Source organism: Chinchilla lanigera, unplaced genomic scaffold (genome assembly GCF_000276665.1).
Source record: "Chinchilla lanigera isolate Chin_1 unplaced genomic scaffold, ChiLan1.0 scaffold00167, whole genome shotgun sequence".
In the NCBI taxonomy this organism is placed as follows: Eukaryota; Metazoa; Chordata; class Mammalia; order Rodentia; family Chinchillidae; genus Chinchilla; species Chinchilla lanigera.
The window spans coordinates 96,766-115,578 of record NW_004955568.1 but is presented as its reverse complement, the minus strand read 5'-3'; the positions used below and the strand labels follow the sequence as shown (position 1 = coordinate 115,578).

General features: G+C 44.6%; 1 protein-coding gene across 1 annotated transcript; it reads right to left on the bottom strand.

The window, feature by feature from the left end:
- Positions 1-7,787: 7,787 nt before the first annotated feature.
- Txnip (thioredoxin interacting protein) lies at positions 7,788-11,778 on the bottom strand. Its single transcript, XM_005413419.2, has 8 exons — positions 11,191-11,778; positions 10,709-10,781; positions 10,429-10,576; positions 10,221-10,323; positions 9,825-10,081; positions 9,575-9,731; positions 9,310-9,461; positions 7,788-9,190 (listed from the first exon to the last, which is right to left on the bottom strand). The coding sequence occupies exons 1-8, from the start codon at positions 11,438-11,440 to the stop codon at positions 9,155-9,157; spliced, it is 1,176 nt and encodes a 391-aa protein (XP_005413476.1). The 5' UTR covers positions 11,441-11,778; the 3' UTR covers positions 7,788-9,154.
- Positions 11,779-18,813: the final 7,035 nt, after the last annotated feature.

Sequence of the window (18,813 nt, the reverse complement as noted above, 5' to 3'; positions counted from 1 at the left end):
ACACTCTATCCCTGACCAATACTCACAGCCTCTGAAATCTGGCTTCCAAATGTTTATGACCAAGTTAAATTTTGGGGGAAAAACTGTACAGGTTTTGAAATGTTTGTAAGCAAGGTTAACCTGTGAGCCTTCTGTTTTCTTCTTCAGAGTTTCCTCAGGCTGAGCTTCTGTTCATCTACCTCAGCAAAAGTCAAGGCACAGAAAGAGAAACATGAATCACAGTGGGATCTCCCGTCCCCAGTTCCATCTCCTTCAGGCTTCCCATATAGTCTTGGAGCATCTGCATCAAGGATTCCTCCCTCCACCCACAAAGCAAGCCAGGCTATATCAGAAGAGAAGCTGAGAGCTGGGTGTGATGGCGCATGTCTGCAATCCTAGCACTCCGGAGGCTGAGGCAGGAAGATCATGAGTTCAAGGGTAACCTGGGCTATATAGCGAGTTCAAGGCCAGTTTGGATGACATAGTGAGACCCTGTCTCAAAATAAATAAATAAAATAAGATGAGGAGATATAGAAAAGAACAAAGAGGAAGAGGAGGAGCAGTCTTTGGGTATAGGAGGAAATCCAATCTAAAGGGAAGGCCAAGGGAGGCTAAAAGCCCAAATTGGGAATTTTTGGTTTTGGGGTTTTTTATACTGGAGATTGAACCCAGGCCTTCACACTAAGCTACAGCCCGAGCCCTTTTACACTTATTTTGAGGCAGAGTCTCACTAATGCACTAAGTTGCACAGGTTGGGTTAGAACTTGCAATTTTTCTGTCTCAGTCTATCAGAGAACTGGAGAGAAAAAGAGCCATCAGTCCTGGTCCAACACCTCCCCCTGACCTTCAGGGTTACAGAGGCAAAGACTTCTCAGAGTCCGGAACAGAAAGCAAAGCTTCTTCAAACTGAAAGGCGAGGCAAGCATAAAAGACCAAGAATAGAGAGAAACAGAACAGGATTCAGAAGGATTAACTGTGAGCCTGGATGGACAAAGGAGGAAACTGGAATTAGACAGGTGAGGTGGACAGAGAAGGAGCTTCAGCCACAGGACCATATAAAGGAAGCCCCTAAACTCTTCCCTCCCGACAACTGAGATCCTTCCTCTGTTCATCTGTCTGGGAGGTTAAAAATATCCATGCTGAGCACCCAGCCAGATATTTCCCACAACCTGTTTACTGACTATTTGATTGACTTGGAGAGGTCTAGTCAGCAGCTCCATCACCCAGAAAAGACTAAACGGAACCTTGTTGACATCCCAGGACTTGGGCACGCGGAATTCACAATCCTGTGCCTGCGTTCTCCCTGTCTTCTGCCTCCTCCCCTCACTCCGTTGCCTGGAGAAGGCAAATCATTTGGTAGCTGGGAAAATCTCAGCCTTCAGAGTCTGTTCATGCTTTCCTCCTAACATAACAGGCTCAGCAGAGAGTAGGGAAGGGCCACGCTAAGGGACCGATCAGGAAAAGGAAGAGCCAGAATAGGTTAAATTGGGCCTCATCAGTGGGCTCACCTGCATGTGCTTTTGTGTTACTCCAGGAAAAAGATCAAACAAGGAGCAATACCTTGGAGTCCTTGGTCCTGCACTGTTGTACAGCCCCAGTTTACCACTCCAAGTGGTGGGAAGCTTTTCCCTAGGAGTGTGTACTGAAGGGTAAGTTCAAGCCAGGCACAGTGGTACATACCTGTAATCCCACCACTCAGGAGGTTGAAGCAGGAGGATCATCCTGCATTCAAGGCCAGCCTGGGCTTCATATCAAGATCATCTCTCAAAAATACATTTTAAAATAAGGGCTAAGAAAGTTCAGTTAATTTCCAGGAGGTGAGGCCGATAATGCACAGAGGGAGTGAGAAAAAATAAATTCTCATGCTCCCAGAGCTATACCATGAGGTGCTGGAGGATGTGTATAGGATCTGTTCAGGCCTGGGGATGGGGGCAGTCCTAGTAGTGGCTACTTCTTCTCTGCCAAGTCAGCTCCATACTGTTTTGTTATCCCACACAAGCAGGAAGTTAAGAGAATCAAAGGGAGAATGGTCTGATCCTGACAGGTCAGACAGAAAGTACAACCTTCGGGATGTGCCTGGAGGGAATTATTTGAGGTGCAGGCAAGGGATGTATACCTCCTCTCTCTCTCTCTCTTTTTTTTTTGGTACCAGGAATCAAACTCACCACCTTGTTCTTGCCAGGCAAGCACTGTGCTGCTGAGCTATCTCCCCAGCCCTCTTTTTTGTTTTTTGAGACAGGTCTCACTTTGAAGTTCAGGCTGGCCTTGAACTCACTTTGTAGCCAAGGCTGGTTTTGAACTCCCAGTGAGCCTTCTGCCTCAGCCTCCTAAGTACTGGGATTATAGGTGTGTGCCACCATACCCGCCCAGCCATCTCCTCTTAGATAACAAACACTTTCTCGCCATTGCTGTAATATTCTCTCTCTCTCTCTCTCATAGGCAGTATTATTATCTCCATTTCCCCATTTTACAAATGAACAAACTGTGGCAGAGAGGGGTAAACAAGTTGCCAAGGGTCACACAGCTGGTTAAGTGGTGGAAGTTAGAATGTGAATTTAGAGTTCGGCTCTAGGGTTCACATGTTTAACTACTATTTCTCCTTTTCTTTCCCCTCTAGTACCAGAAATTGAACTTAAGTCCTTTGCATTGAGAACTGAGCTGTATCCTCCACCCTTCATTTCTTTATTTTTATTTTATATTTTGAGACAGGGTCTCACTAAGTCACCAAGTTGCCCAAACTAGGCTCAAACATTTGATCCTCCTGCCTCAGCCTTCCAGAGTATGCAGATTATAGGTGTGCACACCATGCCCTGCTTACTCTTTCTTCTTAATAGTGTAGGAAGGCTAATCCCTGAATTTTTTTCCAGGTTCTAAACTCACCTATTGGGCTACGACCTGTAACCTGGGGTCTGTACCTATCTCTGAGAGGGAGTTTTCAGTATAGGAAATGGAGGTGGAAATAGGGGCAGAAAAAGAAGGGACAAAATCTGCTGGTCTCTATGTCCAGAACTACTGTGGGCGGGGCCTGTGGCCATTACAGGACCCGTAAAATACTTTCCTGGTCCATCCCACGCATTCCATCACGTAGAGGTGGTCAAGATGGGTCACTAGCCCATCAAAAGAATTGGATAAAGACCCCTCTTTCACCCTACTTCATGCCACTCAGCTCCTGTGTGATGGTTTTCACTGGCCATATGCTTGGTCACACCCCCTCACCCCAGTGTCCCAACCTCAGTTAGATCATGTGTTAGATCCTGTCTGTTCAGAGGTATCAAAGATAGCCGAGGATCCTGGTTTGGAAATACCTGTCTCCTTCTTATACATTTTATTTTATTTTTAAAGCTCTTTTCTTTTTTAGATAGTTTTCATTGTGGCTTTTCCCTGATCTTCTTGTATTATGTTAGCTCTCATGAATAAATGACACTCAGAACTAGATCTCCCCTAATGGCTATACCTGTAAGTTACAGTTCTTTAAAAATGCAAAGGCAGAGCTGGGGAATGTAGCTCAGTGGCACAGTGCTTGCCCAGCATGTGTGGGTCCTTGGATTTGATCCCCCACAAAGCAATATAGAAATAAATAAATGGCATGTGAAAATGTTGCTGGCTCATGTGGGTCCTTGCTTTAATGATGATGGAAATAAAAACTACAGTGACAGGCAAAAGTGTGAAATAGGAAGTGAGAGAAGATAAGGGAAGGGCTCCAGCCTGAGCAGTGGCTGGCAGGGGCTGGGTAGTAGTAAGCAGGATCAGACTGGGCCACTCATAATTGAAAGAGAACTAGGCCAGGGATTATCAATTTGCTGGAGTGGGACGGAGGTTGATGATCATGATCTCAGTTCTCTTTTACAAGATGGCTCCCAGAGTTCTTTTGCTGGAGGGGGCAGTCGAGTCTCCATGAGATGGCTGTGTTTGCTTGGCCCAGTCTCAATCTCATGAGTCTCTGCTGGAACCCAAGTTGACCTTCAGTTTGGGGTCATGACTAGAGACTTCTGCGAGTCATTGAATGCCCTGGAAATTCTTTATCTTGGTGGACTCAGGCACTAAGGCATATGAAATTATGTAAAATCAGGGATATGCAATCTTGTTTTACCAACTTTTAGACAGGCACTTCCTAAATGATTAATGTACATACACGCAGCGCTAAAAAGGGACTTGACCCAAAGTTTTAAGGTAACAAAGGATATAAAATAAAGGTCAAGCTTGTTCTGCTTTTAGTTTCCTATTGGGCCATGGAAGGCCCAAGTGGAGAGTCATAGTTTTTAGCAAAAAACACTTTTTTTAAAAAAACTACTTTTAAGTCTCTGTCTTAGAAGGAAACACAAATGGTGCTTTTTATGAGTAACAGGTTAAGGGCCCAGGAGTTTGTTTGGCCTTTGTCCCTACGGTGGACTCTGACTATATCATGCCTTTGTCAGTCGGAGCATGAGAAGGGAATGGCCCAAATAGCTACCCACTTGATGGGCAAGCAGCTGGATTGTTACCCAGGGAAGTGTGCTGTGTGCTGAATATGTTCTGGGCTGAGGTAGAAATTATGAAGAGAAGAAAAAAGGAGATAGCGTGGAGCCTTCGTGTGCTGAAGGAGGAAGAATCTCCTCTGGAGAAACAGCCCTAGCTACTTCCTTCCTTCCTTCGATTTTGCTGTCCTGTTCAATATGGTAGCTCCTAGTCATGGGAAGCTATTTAAAGCTAAATTGATTCAATTCAATAAAATTGAAAATTCAAGGTAGACATGTTGCTGCAAACCTGTAATCCCAGCACCAGGGAGGCTGAGGCAGGAGTATCACAAATTCCGGCCCAGCCTGGGTAATTTAGCTATTTAGCAGGACTCTGTCTCAAAATAAAAATAGAGTAGGGGTGGTGATATAACTTGGTACAAAGGCCCTGGTTTCAATCCCAGTCCAATAAATAAATAAAATCAGTTTTCAGTCACAGGAGCTGTATTTCAGGATTCAGTGGCCATATGTGGCTAGTGGCTACTGTAGTGGACAGCATATTTCCATCATCGTGGGAAGTGCTTTTGGACGGCACTGGACTAAAAATATCAGGCTATCAGGAGGGGATGCATATGCTCTGGTCCTTCCAGAATCATATCTGTGTAAGGGGCCTTGGGCACAGGGTTAACTATTGTATCCTGTTCCTGCCATCCTCCTTCTTTTTATTTATTTATTTTTTTAAGGCAGGGTAACATTATGGAGTTGAGGCTACCCTTGAACTCACTGTGTAGCCCAGGCTGGCCTCAAGCTCACAACAATCCTTCCTGCCTCAGCCTCCCTAATCCTGAGATTACAGGTGTGCACCACCACGCCCAGTTTCCCTCTTCTTCCACCGGGTGCCGGTAGCCAGACTCTGGACACAGGACAGCAGACTCAGTTCTGTGGGCTCTCCATCCCTTCTTTGCCCTCTGGTTTGTTCTCTCCACCCTCCCAGTCCCTGGAAAACAAGCTGCAGAGAAAACTTTTCCATTAACTTTGACCTAGTTTTCTGATCATAAAATTAAAGGGGAGGAGCCATGAAATTCTTGAAGAGGTGAGAAAGGGGAGAAATCCAGGTGAAAGTCACCGCAGCAACAGGGAGAGTTAGAGACTGACAAACTGGTGAGGAGAACCAGGGACAAAGAGGGCCAGGAGGAAAAAAAAACAAATGGGCTACGGAGAACGTAAGGTAAATAAGCAAATAAAACATGAAGATGGAATGGAAAAGATCTTTTTTTCAGTTCTACTTTCTGTTCAATTCATATTGATTTTTTTTTTTTCAGTACTAGGGATTATTGAACCCAGATCCTTCACACTGAGCTATATCATCAGTAATTTTTTTTTTTTTTCTTTTTTTTGTGAAACAGAGTCTCACTAAATCACTAGGTAGCCCAAGCTGGGCTGGAACTTGGGATCCTCTTGCCTCAGCTACCCAGAGTGCTAGGATTACAGGCATGTACCACTATGTCCGGTGCACATTATTCTTATAAAGGATTTTTGGGAGCCAAATAGGGTTAGATCTATTTGAAAAATTTTGAACGAGAAACCAGAAACTACTATACATTGACCTCTGTCATTTCATTTAGTAATACAAATCATCTCAATTAGTGATGAAACTGTGGTATCAATCTATTTTTTTTTTTGAGACACTGTCTTGTTATGTAATTCAGGCTGGCCTTGGACTCACTATGTAGCCCAAATTAGCCTCAAATTTGTAGCAGTCCTCCTGCCTCAGCCTTCCTAGTACGGGCATGCATCACCATGCCTGGCTGAATCTATTATTAATACCTTGAAGCTGGTTGTGATGGGACACACCTGCAATCCCAGTATTCTGAGGCAAGAAAATCATAAGTTTGAGCCCAGCCTGGACAAATTAGCAAGACCCTGTCTCAAAAATTAATGCCAGGGATAGTATTAATTATACTATCTGAGTAATTAATACTCAGGAGGCTGAAGTAATTATACTCCTGAGTAATTAATACTCAGGAGGCTGAAGCAAAAGGATTGCCGTGAGTTTGAGGCCAGCCTGAACTACATAGTGAGGCCCTGTCTCAAAAACTAAATAAATAAATAGCCAGTCTAAACTAGTGAGACCCTGTTTCAAAAATACATAAATATTAAAAGTTTTTAAAAGGCTGGGGATGTAGCTGAGTGCAAAGATCCTGGGTTCAATTCCTAGTATAAACACCAAAGAAATGACAAAAACCCTTAAGAAATAAACAGGAACTGCCTAAGCATATCCTACAGGATGAGGGTGGGTTAAATATTCAGCATTTACTGAGTTATGATTACGTACTTGGACAAAATACACGCTGGAACTGCAGAGATAAAGCTGGTAGCTGCCAGCTGGGTGTGGCTGAGGAACGTGGATTTGCTGGAGTTTGAGAGCAGCTCGAGCTACTTAGTGCGTTGAAGGCCAGCCTGGACTACAGAGACCATCTCAAAACCAAACCAAACCAAACCAAGGCCAGCCTTGAACTACATAGTGAAGCCAAACACACAAAAGGAAGAAAGAGAGAGAGGAGGGAGAGAGGGAGAGAGGGAGGAAGGAGAGAAAGAAAGAAAAAGGAAAGGAGGAAGGGCAAGTAGCTACCTCCAAAGAATATGATACTCATGACTAGAAGTCTCTCAAGTCCTAAACAGTTATTCTTGTCAGCACACAAAACAGGTTTATACTGGGACGAATGTTTATGGTGAAAAACAAGCCATAAAAAACGAACCTCTGGAGTTGAGGGTGTAGCTCAGTGGTACAGCCTCTAGGACTCTCGTTGGAGGCTCCTGGGTTCAGACTCCAACACCGCAAAACTTTAACAAATATATAATACGCATAACACATGCCATAACCCCAGTACTCTGGGTGAGGCATGACGGTCTCAAATTTGAGGCCAGCCTGGCCAATTTAAGTGACTTAGCCAGAAGCTGCCTAAAGGTTAAAAAAGGGGCTGGAGATATAGCTCAGTGTCAAGACCTTGGGTTCAACCAGTACTGAAAAGGAAGGAAGAGAACCTCAACACTTCCCCTCCAAACCCCCTCCCAAATGTGGTTTCTCTGTATTCAAGAACTCATCAACTCCAAAAATGAAGGAATGTAGTAATGATTAGCTATGAATGTGGAAAACTAGCTTAGACCAACAGAAGAACCTTCTACAGTTCCTCAGTGAATCAGAAAGGGGAGCAAACCAGCTTGAGTCCCTTTGCTCCCCATCTCCCAGCCCACCTGGGTGCGGGAGTGCTGACACAGTGTTCTTCAGCAACAGCAACCGGGAAGGTGGGGAAGCTCCTTCAAGAAGAATGCCTTCTCATAACTTTGCCAATGCTATCCCAAAGACAACAGACATTTTTTGCCATTAAAAAAATTTTTTTTATTTTTGAATTTTTTACAAAGAATACCCCCACATGGGGTGAAAATACATCTGGTTAAGTATAAAATATAGTTTGTATCATACAAAAAGTTACACAAAATACAAAAACAATGATACCACCACCTTCAACCCACATACTTTCTGGCGGTAAAAATTCTCAGCAAAGGGTGGAGCTCAGTGCTCTGACACAGGACAGCGAACAAAGTGCTTTGGCTAAGGGGGGCTGATCAAGTGCCAGTGGCTACGGTGAGAAGAGGGGCAGCCCCCTCTCCTAACACTGGGCAGAAAGGGGTCCAAGGAGCCCTTAAAGGTTCTCATGGCAGTGTCTGGAGGCTCTGATCAGTGTTGGGGCATCTGTCCCAGAGTCCCTCCTTGGGTTTAGAGAAGTCACAGTGCGAAAGGCTGAGAGCAGCAACCCTTATGTGATTGGTGTCGGAATTATACAATTCTGTACACTGGGACAAAGTTGCCAAAGTAATGCTAACACATTTGTGTGTGTCATTATGCCTACCCCCAGAGACTAGTAGCTTTCATGTGAGATGGGGAAGAAAAAACACAGGAACAAATAATAGGAACTAAAGTGCTGAGAGCATCACCTTGGACTCAATTCCAAGGAATCACATGGAAAGAAAAATATCCTCCCATGTAAGGAAGTTTGCAACAGGAGAAAACAGTGCAATAAGGCTCTAAAAATGGCTTTTAAGACCTTTGGTGGGGCATACTTGCTACTGCTTTACGCCAGGTTAAACTGTATTCTAAGCAAAGTCATGTGAGAGCAACTTCCCACAGGAGAAGCACTCTCTAGAGCGGAAACCAAATTAGCCCTAGAGCATTTTTTCTTTTCCGTTTTTTTTTTTTTTTTTTTTTCCTGTAAGTGTACAAAACAAAGGGAAACACTGATTTTAAAAACCTCTTTTGCCTAGTCCACTCTGTTCCATATGGCACAAGAGTGTGAAATCTGATGTTATTCCAAGATCTGTAATTCCCTTCAAAAAAACAATGGGAGGTTTCATTTCTTTCAGTGGTCATTTCTAACCCCGAGTAGTGAAAATGCCTCAATTTTCAAGGAGATCTGAGAAAATGGAATGGGCCTGAATGTTTTTAGTGTGTTTTTAAACCCATCCAGCAAACACTCCTATATCCCAACATTGGTACGGACTGACAAGTCCACGCCACCTGAGGCCTGAAAACTGCCTGCTGATCACCGCCTGCATTAGGGAGTCTGAGGCTGGGAGGGACCCGTACCCCGGTGCAGAGACTACAAAGTCTCTGGAAAAGTGAGCATCCAGAAGAGAGGCGGAAAGAAACAAGTAGGTACAGCTGCTTCTTTTCTTCCACGGGCTCACTGCACATTGTTATTGAGGATGCAAGGGTCCACCTGAAAGTAACAAAACAGAGACTTTCACCTTGGGAAAGAACAAGAACAGCCTCCTTTAGCACTCCTCCAAGACAGCCACTCACAGAAGGCTTGGGTCAAACATGAATGACAATGCTCACCTCAGTGTATGTGGGTGGTGGCATGAACTTGAACTCAGGAGCATACATAAAGATAGGGCTATCTTGAGACCCGTCGGCATCATCTAGCAGCGGAGTGGTCGGGCTCTCCAATCGGTGATCTTCAGGAATTATATCCATGTAACAAGGGGGAGCTACAGTGAAAAAATATGGGGATAAGAAGCCTAGCCAAGAAATGCCAAACCATCACAATTTTACAAGCCTAAAAAAGGCCAGAGAGGAAAAAAAGACAGTATGTGTGGCTCACCTTCTGGGGTATCAGGGATGTTTAGGTCTATCCAGCTCATTTCAGAGCTAGCTCGGCTGGCCATGCTGGATGTCCGGCTGCTTAGACCCGACCTACTGCCAATCACCAGGGGCAGGTCAAGGATGACTTTCTTGGAGCCAGGGACACTAACGTAGATCTATCAAGGAAGATGGGAGTTTGTTAGATGAGAGGCCTGGGGGAAACACCACTCTCAAAATAAACTCTCCTACAGCCACCCCTACCCACTCACCAGCAAGGAATATTCAACTCGAAGGATGTTGCAGCCCAGAATAGATGGCCTGATCTTCTGCACCCGAAGGCTCTTGCCTCGCCATGACGCACACGTCCCTGAGATAATATGATTGCCTCTCACTGACGACAACTTCTGAGTGAGCACCTTGGTCTGGCCATTGGCAAGGTAAGTGTGGCGGGCCACAATGGCTGCTTTGGGGACGACAATGCGGGAACATGTATTCTCAAAGTCAGCGTGGATGGAAATGTCATCACCTAGCAATGACAGAGAGTGTACATACTGAAAAACAGTACAACTAATGACATCCCTTCTGCTCCTACCCCATGTCTTTAACCCCATCCCCGAACCCACATTTCCTGTTATATCTGTCTACCACTTTCAGCAGGTTTTTACCTTCACAGAATCCTTTTCTGTCAATTCGAGCAGAGACAGACACACGCCCGTCGGGAATGAACATGCAAGAAACTTTCTTCTCCTTTTTAGCGGACACTGGTGCCTGTGCCGAAGGGAGGAAAAGGTGTTTTGAGATAATTCAGTCTAAAGCCCAAGACACTTTATCACCCTATGATCGAGTAGAATAGAATCTTGAAATGCATCTCACCATTAAATCGGGGGTATTGATATCCACCAGATCCATCACTTCAAAGTGTTTCTTTGTCTCCTGAGTTGGCTGGCTGGGGCGATCAAGAAAAGCCTTCACCCAGTAGTCTACACAACCATATTTCCCTTTGAAGGATGTTCCCAGAGGCCTGTGTCCAAAAAAAAAAAAGGTGGGGAGAGGCACACTTAAAACGCTTTCCAAGAACAGTAAGTGATCACAGAAGTAGGAAGATTTTTTTAGAAACAAAAGAATCCAAAGATGCATTTAGCTGATAACCTACCCTTCAGGAAGCTCAAAGCTGAACTTGTACTCGTATTTGTTTCCAGGTCTCATGATCACCATCTCGTTCTCACCTGAAAGGAGAGAAAAACATGTAACGTTAGGTTTCTTGTTACACTTGAAACACGTCTGTGTGACGCGGATGCCAGCACTGTCTACGAAAGGGATCTAATAATACTCCCATTCCCATCCCTTATGTTCTTAAATCAAAGATTCTGATGCAATTTCACTTTGCAAGTTTGAAAGGCTGGCCCAAGAAAGCAAACAACGAGCAATTTGTGTATACAGAAATTTTAAACAGCTGAATAATCAGAGTGGATGGTAGGGATATATTTGTAAATTAAAACTGAGAATTAGGAAGCAACACATAACTCAAACCTCTCAAACTGAGCGATTTAAAACATTTAGTACAGGTTCAACGCACTCCTTTCAGATGAATTAGCTTTCACCCTCCAATAGAGACTGCCCAGGGGCTGTGCTCACCTGTGGGGTGGTCCTCCAGGGTGAGCGTGTCCTCGTAGCGCAGGTAGTCCAGACTCTGCTTGCACTGCTGTGATCCCTGCATCCACACGACCTTGGCCACTCCGCAAGCCAAGATCCTCAGGGCTTTGACTCGAGTGACTTCACACACCTCCACGACCACCCGGCCGGCCACCTTCTCCCCGCTGCCGTACACCTTCTCGGGGTCGTTAAAGACCACCTCGAAAGACTTGATCTTCTTGAACATCACCATGATTGGGCTGAGTTCTCAAGGCGCGAGAACAAAACAAAACCCTAAATCCAAGAAGGAGCCTTTAGCAAAAGTTAAAATTTCACCCTTAAAGAATGAAAGTGTCCTTAAGCAGGTGGGGCTTCAAAAACAAAATTAAAAAGATGTTCCCACAAAGGAATTACTTCCAAAAAGATATTTGGAAATGTTTTAAACTGCTGGCTACACCAAGAGCTTTTTAAAAAAAAGAAGAAAAAACCCTCCCCTTCTTTTCCCCAGGTGCCGAAGGAGCGCTCTGGACAGCAGCAGTACCGCCGCTCACAACTCTACCCAAAGCGGAAAGCAGACTTAACGCGCTGAAGCCGGAAACTGCCTCTATATAGTAGCCGGAGCCGGGTGAGCCACGAGAGAACTATTCCGGAGGCTCGTGCTGCCCTCGTGCACAGCTCTCCCATTGGCTGCCCGATCCGTGTTTACTAGGAGCCTGACCAATCAGCGCGGTCTCAGGGGCGCGTGGACACAGAGTGCTCGGGAGGGAGGGTGGTTGTTGTGCTTGGGTGCGCCACTAGCGGGGAGGAGGGAACGGGGTGGAGGAGGCTGTGGATCGGCTTCCCCGCGGGGATCGGAACCGGGTTCGAAGTCTGAAACCTGTCCAGGGCGAGAGCCCTTGGGGACCGAGTGTGCATGTGTGTGTGGGAGCGGCTTATTTTTTTTTTTTTTTAAAGATAGAAAATGTGCTTATGAGGGACTTTCATGCCCAGCCTTAGCCGGGGCAGTTTAGCCGCTGCTGTTTATTCCTGGCTCACAAGTCGCGAGTCTGTGAAAAACAACCCCATAGCGCCAAAAATACTTTGGGATTGGGGCGGAGGGCAAAAAGTGCTGATATTATTCACAAATGCTGTTTGTCCTTCTCTCGGCCCCAGTCTCTATTAAAATCCTCCACAAAACTGCTGTCCCTGAAGGAAGTGGGAGCTCGCCACGCGCTTGCGACCCCTCCGACCTGGGCGGGCACGGGCCGAGGCTGCGTGCACCCTTCCTACCCAGCTCCTCACCCCGGCTCTGAGCTGCGGGAGCGGAAATAGTGCCGGAGTGCCCGCATCCTGTTGCTTATCCCCCATCAATATCTGCCTGCTAAATTGGGGAACACTTTATGTTCCTCAGATCCCCTCGTTACGTCTTCAGAGAGATGTGCCCTTCAAATTCTGATGCTCTACCTCTCTTCTCCAGGAAAAAAAATGCTTTGTCCTTTAAATTTTCTCCATAAGATATTTTCAGGCTTTCTTGTTTTCATCTCTCTAAACTGACGAAATCAAGTGCAGATACATAAACCTTTTTTCCCCGTTAATTTTGAGACAGGGTCTCTATATAGTTCAGGCTGGCCTTAAACTCTATGTAGCACAAGCTGGCCTATCCTGCTGCCTCAGCCTGCCGAGTGCTGGGACTACAGGCGTGTGCGCCAACATGCTGGTTTTCCATAAATCTGTTGTTCCATGTTCAGTCTTTGAGTTGATTTAAAGCAAAATAGTGCCCCTGTTTACAACCAAAGTGGAACACTTTCCTTATTTTTCACCCTAGGTAGTTTAGAAAGCAGTAAGAAAGGAAAAGGAGAGAAATAATGTACCATCCTGGCACTATCCAAAGCAAGGTAGAGGGGCGGGCTCTGACTCTATTCTGTGTAGGTTTCCTTCACCTACCTGGCCAACCGGGTTTCCCCAGCTGACTGCGAGACGCCTTTGGAGTCGGTTCCTGAGATATTATTCCTAAATGTAATAAGGAAACTTCATATAAAGAGGAGGAATTCTAACCTCTTTTCTTGGATTCCTAGACCTGTCCCATATTTGTGCTGGGCGGTCAGGAGATTATTATCTCATTCCTTGTGCTGGAAAGAGGAAGGTAATGTTCCCAAGCTTGAGATGGGGGAAGTAAATAAGAAGGCTTTGAGTATACAAAACCCCTACCTTCTCAGCAAAAGGAAGGCCATTCAGTGCAGTTAAACCTCCTTTTTCCTTCCTCACAAACCCTAACTGGATTGACACCCTGAGGCTCACAAGTTCCAAGTCAACCCTGATACTAGGCAAGTTCAGAATCAGGCATCATGATTACTGGAAAACACATACAGGAACATGTTGATCCGTAGGGTGTGTGGCTTGAGGTAGCACCCTGTTCTAGAAAATTAACCAACTAGGTTCTAGGTGTTTTCAGTTAGTGAACAGGACTGACTGGGTAGGGAGGGTGAGACTCTCACTGAAGTTATTTTATTTTATTTTATTTTATTTTTTGAAACAGGGTCTTGCTATGAGTTCATGTGCCACCATACTTGGCTTCTCACTGATTTTAAAAGCTCAGAATTAGGACTTATGGCTAATGTGGTGGCATGCACCTCTAATCCCAGCATTCCAGAGGCTGAGGCAAGAGGATTGCCTCAAATTCAAGGCCAGCCTGGGCTACATAGTGAGTTCAAGAGCAGCCTGAACTACATAGTAAGACCCTGTCCAAAAAATAAATAAATATATATATATATATATATATATATATGACTTCTAGAAACTTTTAATTTGATGGGTATGAAAGTGTATGTAAATATAAAACACCAACATGCTTACCAAAACACGCAAATCAGTATTGTTACCGCAAGTGGTATGAGGTGTAACTGTATACATTTTGAAGTGACAAGAGGAAAGTGGTGATCAGGGTGGTGTTGATTCGAGATGTTTTAGAGAGTGCCGATATTTATTCATTTGGGGACATCTATGAAGTACTGAGATTTCAATTTCTAAAAATCCTGTGGCAGTTCTCCCTTGTTCTGTTTCTGTCTTCACTTCCAGTTTTTCCTTATCATCTCATTTCGCAGAGGTCAGTACAGACTACTTGTTTGCTCTGTGTATGCCTGAGTTCTCTTCAATGCCAAAATGCTGTTTGACTTTGGCAAGAGCAGCTGCCTAGCAGGCCTGTGGCCAAGGCATGTTCTGAAAAGGAGACCTCCCGGACAGAGTTCTTTATAACCTTTCACCTTATAAGTCCTGAATCTGATAAATATCTGCCCCCGATTCTCCTTTTTCAGTTCTTCAGTCAAAGGAAGAAAGAAAAAATTTGTAAACTCTTGTCATGAAAACAGGGTAGAAGCACTTGTGTGTGGGAAGATGGCGGGGTGCAGGACAAACAGTAAAGCAGAGCTCCGTCCAGGAGTCTGGAAAGTTAGGCGATCGCTTACCTGCGCCTTCCCCACCCTGTTGGGTCTCAGTGGCAGTAGGAAACCAAGTGGCATGCTTGTTTGTTTGCTTTGCTGTAGCTGACAGGACAGCCAAGGGTTGCAGGGAGGGAAGTGCCTCTGGCACTGTTGCCAGACAAAGTGATGGCATTTCTCACTTTTCTATCTTCTAGCCTGACAAATAGTTAGGACTCTAAAGATGCATGAAAAAAAAAATCACTTTTTTTGTCCTTTTAATCACTTCTGCCACCTTTATTCCCATAAGCTTTTTAAAAAACCCTTACCCAAACAGAGGCAAATAAGTGTTGACTTAGAGTGTGGGATCCAACACTGCCTAACTGGGTACATGGTTCTAGGTCAAGGATAACTTAGAACACGTTAATAACTGTCTATCATCTCGGAGTTCAAAGTGACTTTTTCAGTAATCGTCAGTTTTGAGCACTAAAAAATAACCAAATTCTGCTGGGCATGATGACTGAGGCCTGTAACCCAAGGTACTCAGGAGACTGAGACAGGCAGGTTGCAAATTCCAGGACAGGTAGGGTAATGTAGAAAGACCCTCTCTAAAAATACAAAGCGATGGCCTGCTGTGGTGGTGCACACCTGTAAGCCCAGCACTCGGGAGGCTGAAGCAAGAGGATCAATGCAAGTTCAAGGCCAGCCTGGGCAAAGTGAGCTCAAGTGAGCAAAAGTCCAGCAAAGTGAGCTCAAGTCCAGCCTGAACTGCATAGGGAGACCCTGTCTCAAAAAGACCAAAACAAACAAACAAACAAACAAACAAAATGAAAAGGGCTGGGGTGTAGCTTAGTGGTTGTAGTGGATTGATAACTGGTGGTCAATTTATAACTTCCAGCTGAACTGAGTAAGCATGGTGTTGGGTGTGGGAGGCCCACCTGAGAATTGTTACCAGCAGTCTAAGAGGCAGAACTGGAGGAGAAGTTGGGCTGCTGGGGGCAGAGAAAGGCTTTTGAGTACTAAGGCTATTGGGAGCTGAGAGAAGGCTGCTGGGGGCTCGGTGAAGCTGTAAGGAGCTGTTGGTTGTTTTGGAGGAGCTTGTCATGCTGGCTTTCCTGATGAACTTGGCTGTTTTTATCCTCAGAGGGGCTTGGGACCTTGTTGGTACTGAGAATAGCTTCGGTTCACTTTGGGGGAGCTCTGGTCCTCACCTTGAGCATTGCATCCTGGCTCTGGAAGGGAAGATGGTGCACTGCCAGTCTCCTAGAGGAGCTCATTGTGTTGGCTTTCTTGATGGGAACTCAGCCATGTTGATCATCAGAGGAGCTCTGGACTTCACTGTTGCTGAGGATAGCTGTGGTACCTTTCGGGGGAGCTCGGTTCTTCTGAGTATTGCTTTCTGGCTCCAGTGCAGATCCCTCAGCCTGCTAGCACAGATCCTTCATCCTGCTGGCACAGACCTAGATTCCACCACTGACCTTTGGGCCTTACCAGCGCAGATCCGTGAAACAGGCCTGCATGAGATGTTGTTATGGGCTCTGGGCCTCCAGGTGAAGCTCGTAGGAGGCATTGTTATGAGCTGTAGGTTTTCAGCTGGACTCATGTAGGACATTTCTGTGGGATCCAGGCCCTCGGCTAGTTTCCTTAATCTTAGTGTGTGGACAGTATCCTGCACTCTCTTGTATGTGATTTTTTGGGTGACTATTAGAAACAATCTTGTAAAATATGTGTCCTGTATTATATTGTTATAATAAACCCCAAACCAACACAGTGGTAGAGCATCCCTGAGTTTGAACCCTAGTTTGAGAAAGGGGACTAATAGGTTAAAGGGAGACATTAAAAGAATTAGATGTGCATGTATCAACTCCCCAAAATGAATGTAATCATCACTGCAAACTTGTACCAATAAAAGTTCAAAAAGTAAAGTCACCTGTCATCAAGCTTAGGTTATTTCATTTAAGTCTCACAATAACCCCATCGTTCAGGATTAATAAAACCAGGCTCAGAAAAGTGAAGTAATTCAGCTGGGCGTGGCAGTGGACACCTATAATTCCTGAATTCTGGGAGGCTGATGCAGGAAGACTGCAAGTTTGAACCCAGGCTGGGCACCTTAGCAACTTAGTGAGACCAAAATAATAAAGGGGCTGAGGTGAGTTCAGTCCCAAGCACTACCAAAAGAGAGAGACAGAGAGAGAGACAGAGAGAGAGAGAGGGAGAGAGAACTAAAAGCAATTTGCCTAGGTTACAGATGTTCTTAGGTAGAGCAGGAATTTAAATCCAGGTCTGACTGGTTTATATATTTTGTCCTCTTTTTAATGTAATATATTGTCCTGCCTCTCAGTTCTTTAACATGTACTATGTCATCTGATCTTTACAACTGCCTTGTAAATTATTTGGGGCAAGACTCAGAGAACTTTACAGACTACTGTAAAAAATGCTCATGTGGAAGCCTGCGTTTCAAGTCTATTTTTCTACCATGTTGAAAAAGAACAGAGGTTGTAGTGTTGCTCAGCTTCCTGGAGCTGGACTCTAGTGGTCTTTTTCTTTTTTAACCAGTTCCCTGATTTTGGTTAAGTGACTTGACGAAAAGCTAGTGTCTGGTGAATACTAAACCTCCATATTTTAACACTTAATCTAGGTTTCTTGTGTTTAAAATGCTTTGGGAGAGCTTTTTGTTTCTCCAATTTAGCTTTAATTACTGTAGTCCCCCCTTATTCATGGGAGACACATTCCAATGCCTGGACCTGTAAATAGTACTGAACCCCCATATCTAATGTTTTTTTCCTATGCATACTTATGACAAAGTTTACTTTATAAATGCGGCACGTGAAGAAATTAACAACAATTAGTAAAACAGGACAACTATAACCATGTATATAATAAAAGTTACATGAATGTGATACTTGTCTCTCAAAATATCTTACTGTACTATTTTCATCCTGACAACATGAGACAACACAATGTTTGTATGATTGAGATGAAGTGAGGTGAAGGACAGGCTTTGTGAACTTCCCAGGATACCTATTTTGGACCCCTGTTGATGGCGGGTGAATGACATATGGGAGGACTGGTAAGAGGGACAGGGCAGAGTGCCAGGCATGGTGACACATGCCTGTAATCTCAGCACTCAGGAGGCTGAGGCAGGAGAGTTGCAAGTTCAAGTCTGGACAACTGAGTAAGACTTGCTGGGAAAAGAAATAAAATAAAAGGCTGGGGATATCTGTAGTACTGCAAATAAACAAACAAAATAGATAAAAGGACTGTGAATGTAGCTCAGTATGAAGGCTCTGGTTCAATCCCCTTATGGGATGGGGGTAGGGAGAAAAAATAATTTACACCAGCTATCTGTGTTGACTAAATTTATCCCTTTGTAATTTGGCTTCTGTTACTGTCTCTGAAAAGTTTTCTTCAAGGTTTTCAGAGGAAGCCAGACTAGTTTTTTAGGGCTGTTCCCTTTGACTCCCACACAGTTTGAAAACTGTCATCTTCAGATGCTTATCTTGACTTTTCGATTTCATCCTTTCCTCCTTCCCTAGAAAATTGTTTTTTCTCCCCCATCCTTTTATGGCTCTTTCAGTGGCTCCTCTTTTCCTTTCTGTAAGTTGTTTTTTTGTTGTTGCCCATCTGTACATCGCTCTGTGTAAATCACATTAAAATCCATACTATACCTTTAGCCAAGCTCCCAGTTCTACCTGTCTCAGATCAGCTTGTCCAGGAAAGTCAGTCTTCCCCCTGTGCCCAAACTCATTTCTTTTTCTGGTTTGTTTTAGTGGAACCATGTTACAGTTCTTTCAGTCATCAAGGTTTAAAATCCAGACATTGCCGCCAGGTGTGGTGGGGCACACTTGTAGTCCCAGCACTCAGGAGGCGGAGGCAGGAGGATTTCCATGAGTTTCAGGCCAGCCTGGGCTACATAGTGAGTTCAAGGCCAGGGTGATCTACATAGCAAGACCCTGTCCAGAAAACAAACCGAAACAAAATCTAGACACTGCCTTTGATTTCATCCTTTGACATTCCCCATACCTAGTCAGCTACCAATTTCTGTCCAGGCCATTTTTTTAGTGTTTCTGCAACTTCCAGTTTTGTTTTCCCACTACTACCACTCGGGTTCGCGTCTTTGTTATTTTTGCCCAAGTTATTTTAATATTGCTTAACTAATCTTCCTGCTATTATCTTTTTTTTTTTTTTTTTTTTTTTTTTTTTTTCTCCGGTACCGGGAACCGAACTCACGACC

Coding starts and splice junctions, on each gene's coding strand:
- Txnip (XM_005413419.2), bottom strand. CDS start 11,440: ATGGTGATGTTCAAGAAGATCAAGTCTTTCGAGGTGGTCTTTAACGAC. Junction 9,462..9,574: donor CATCCCTGATACCCCAGAAG/GTGAGCCACACA, acceptor TTTTCACTGTAG/CTCCCCCTTGTTACATGGAT. Junction 9,191..9,309: donor CACCACCCACATACACTGAG/GTGAGCATTGTC, acceptor TGTTACTTTCAG/GTGGACCCTTGCATCCTCAA.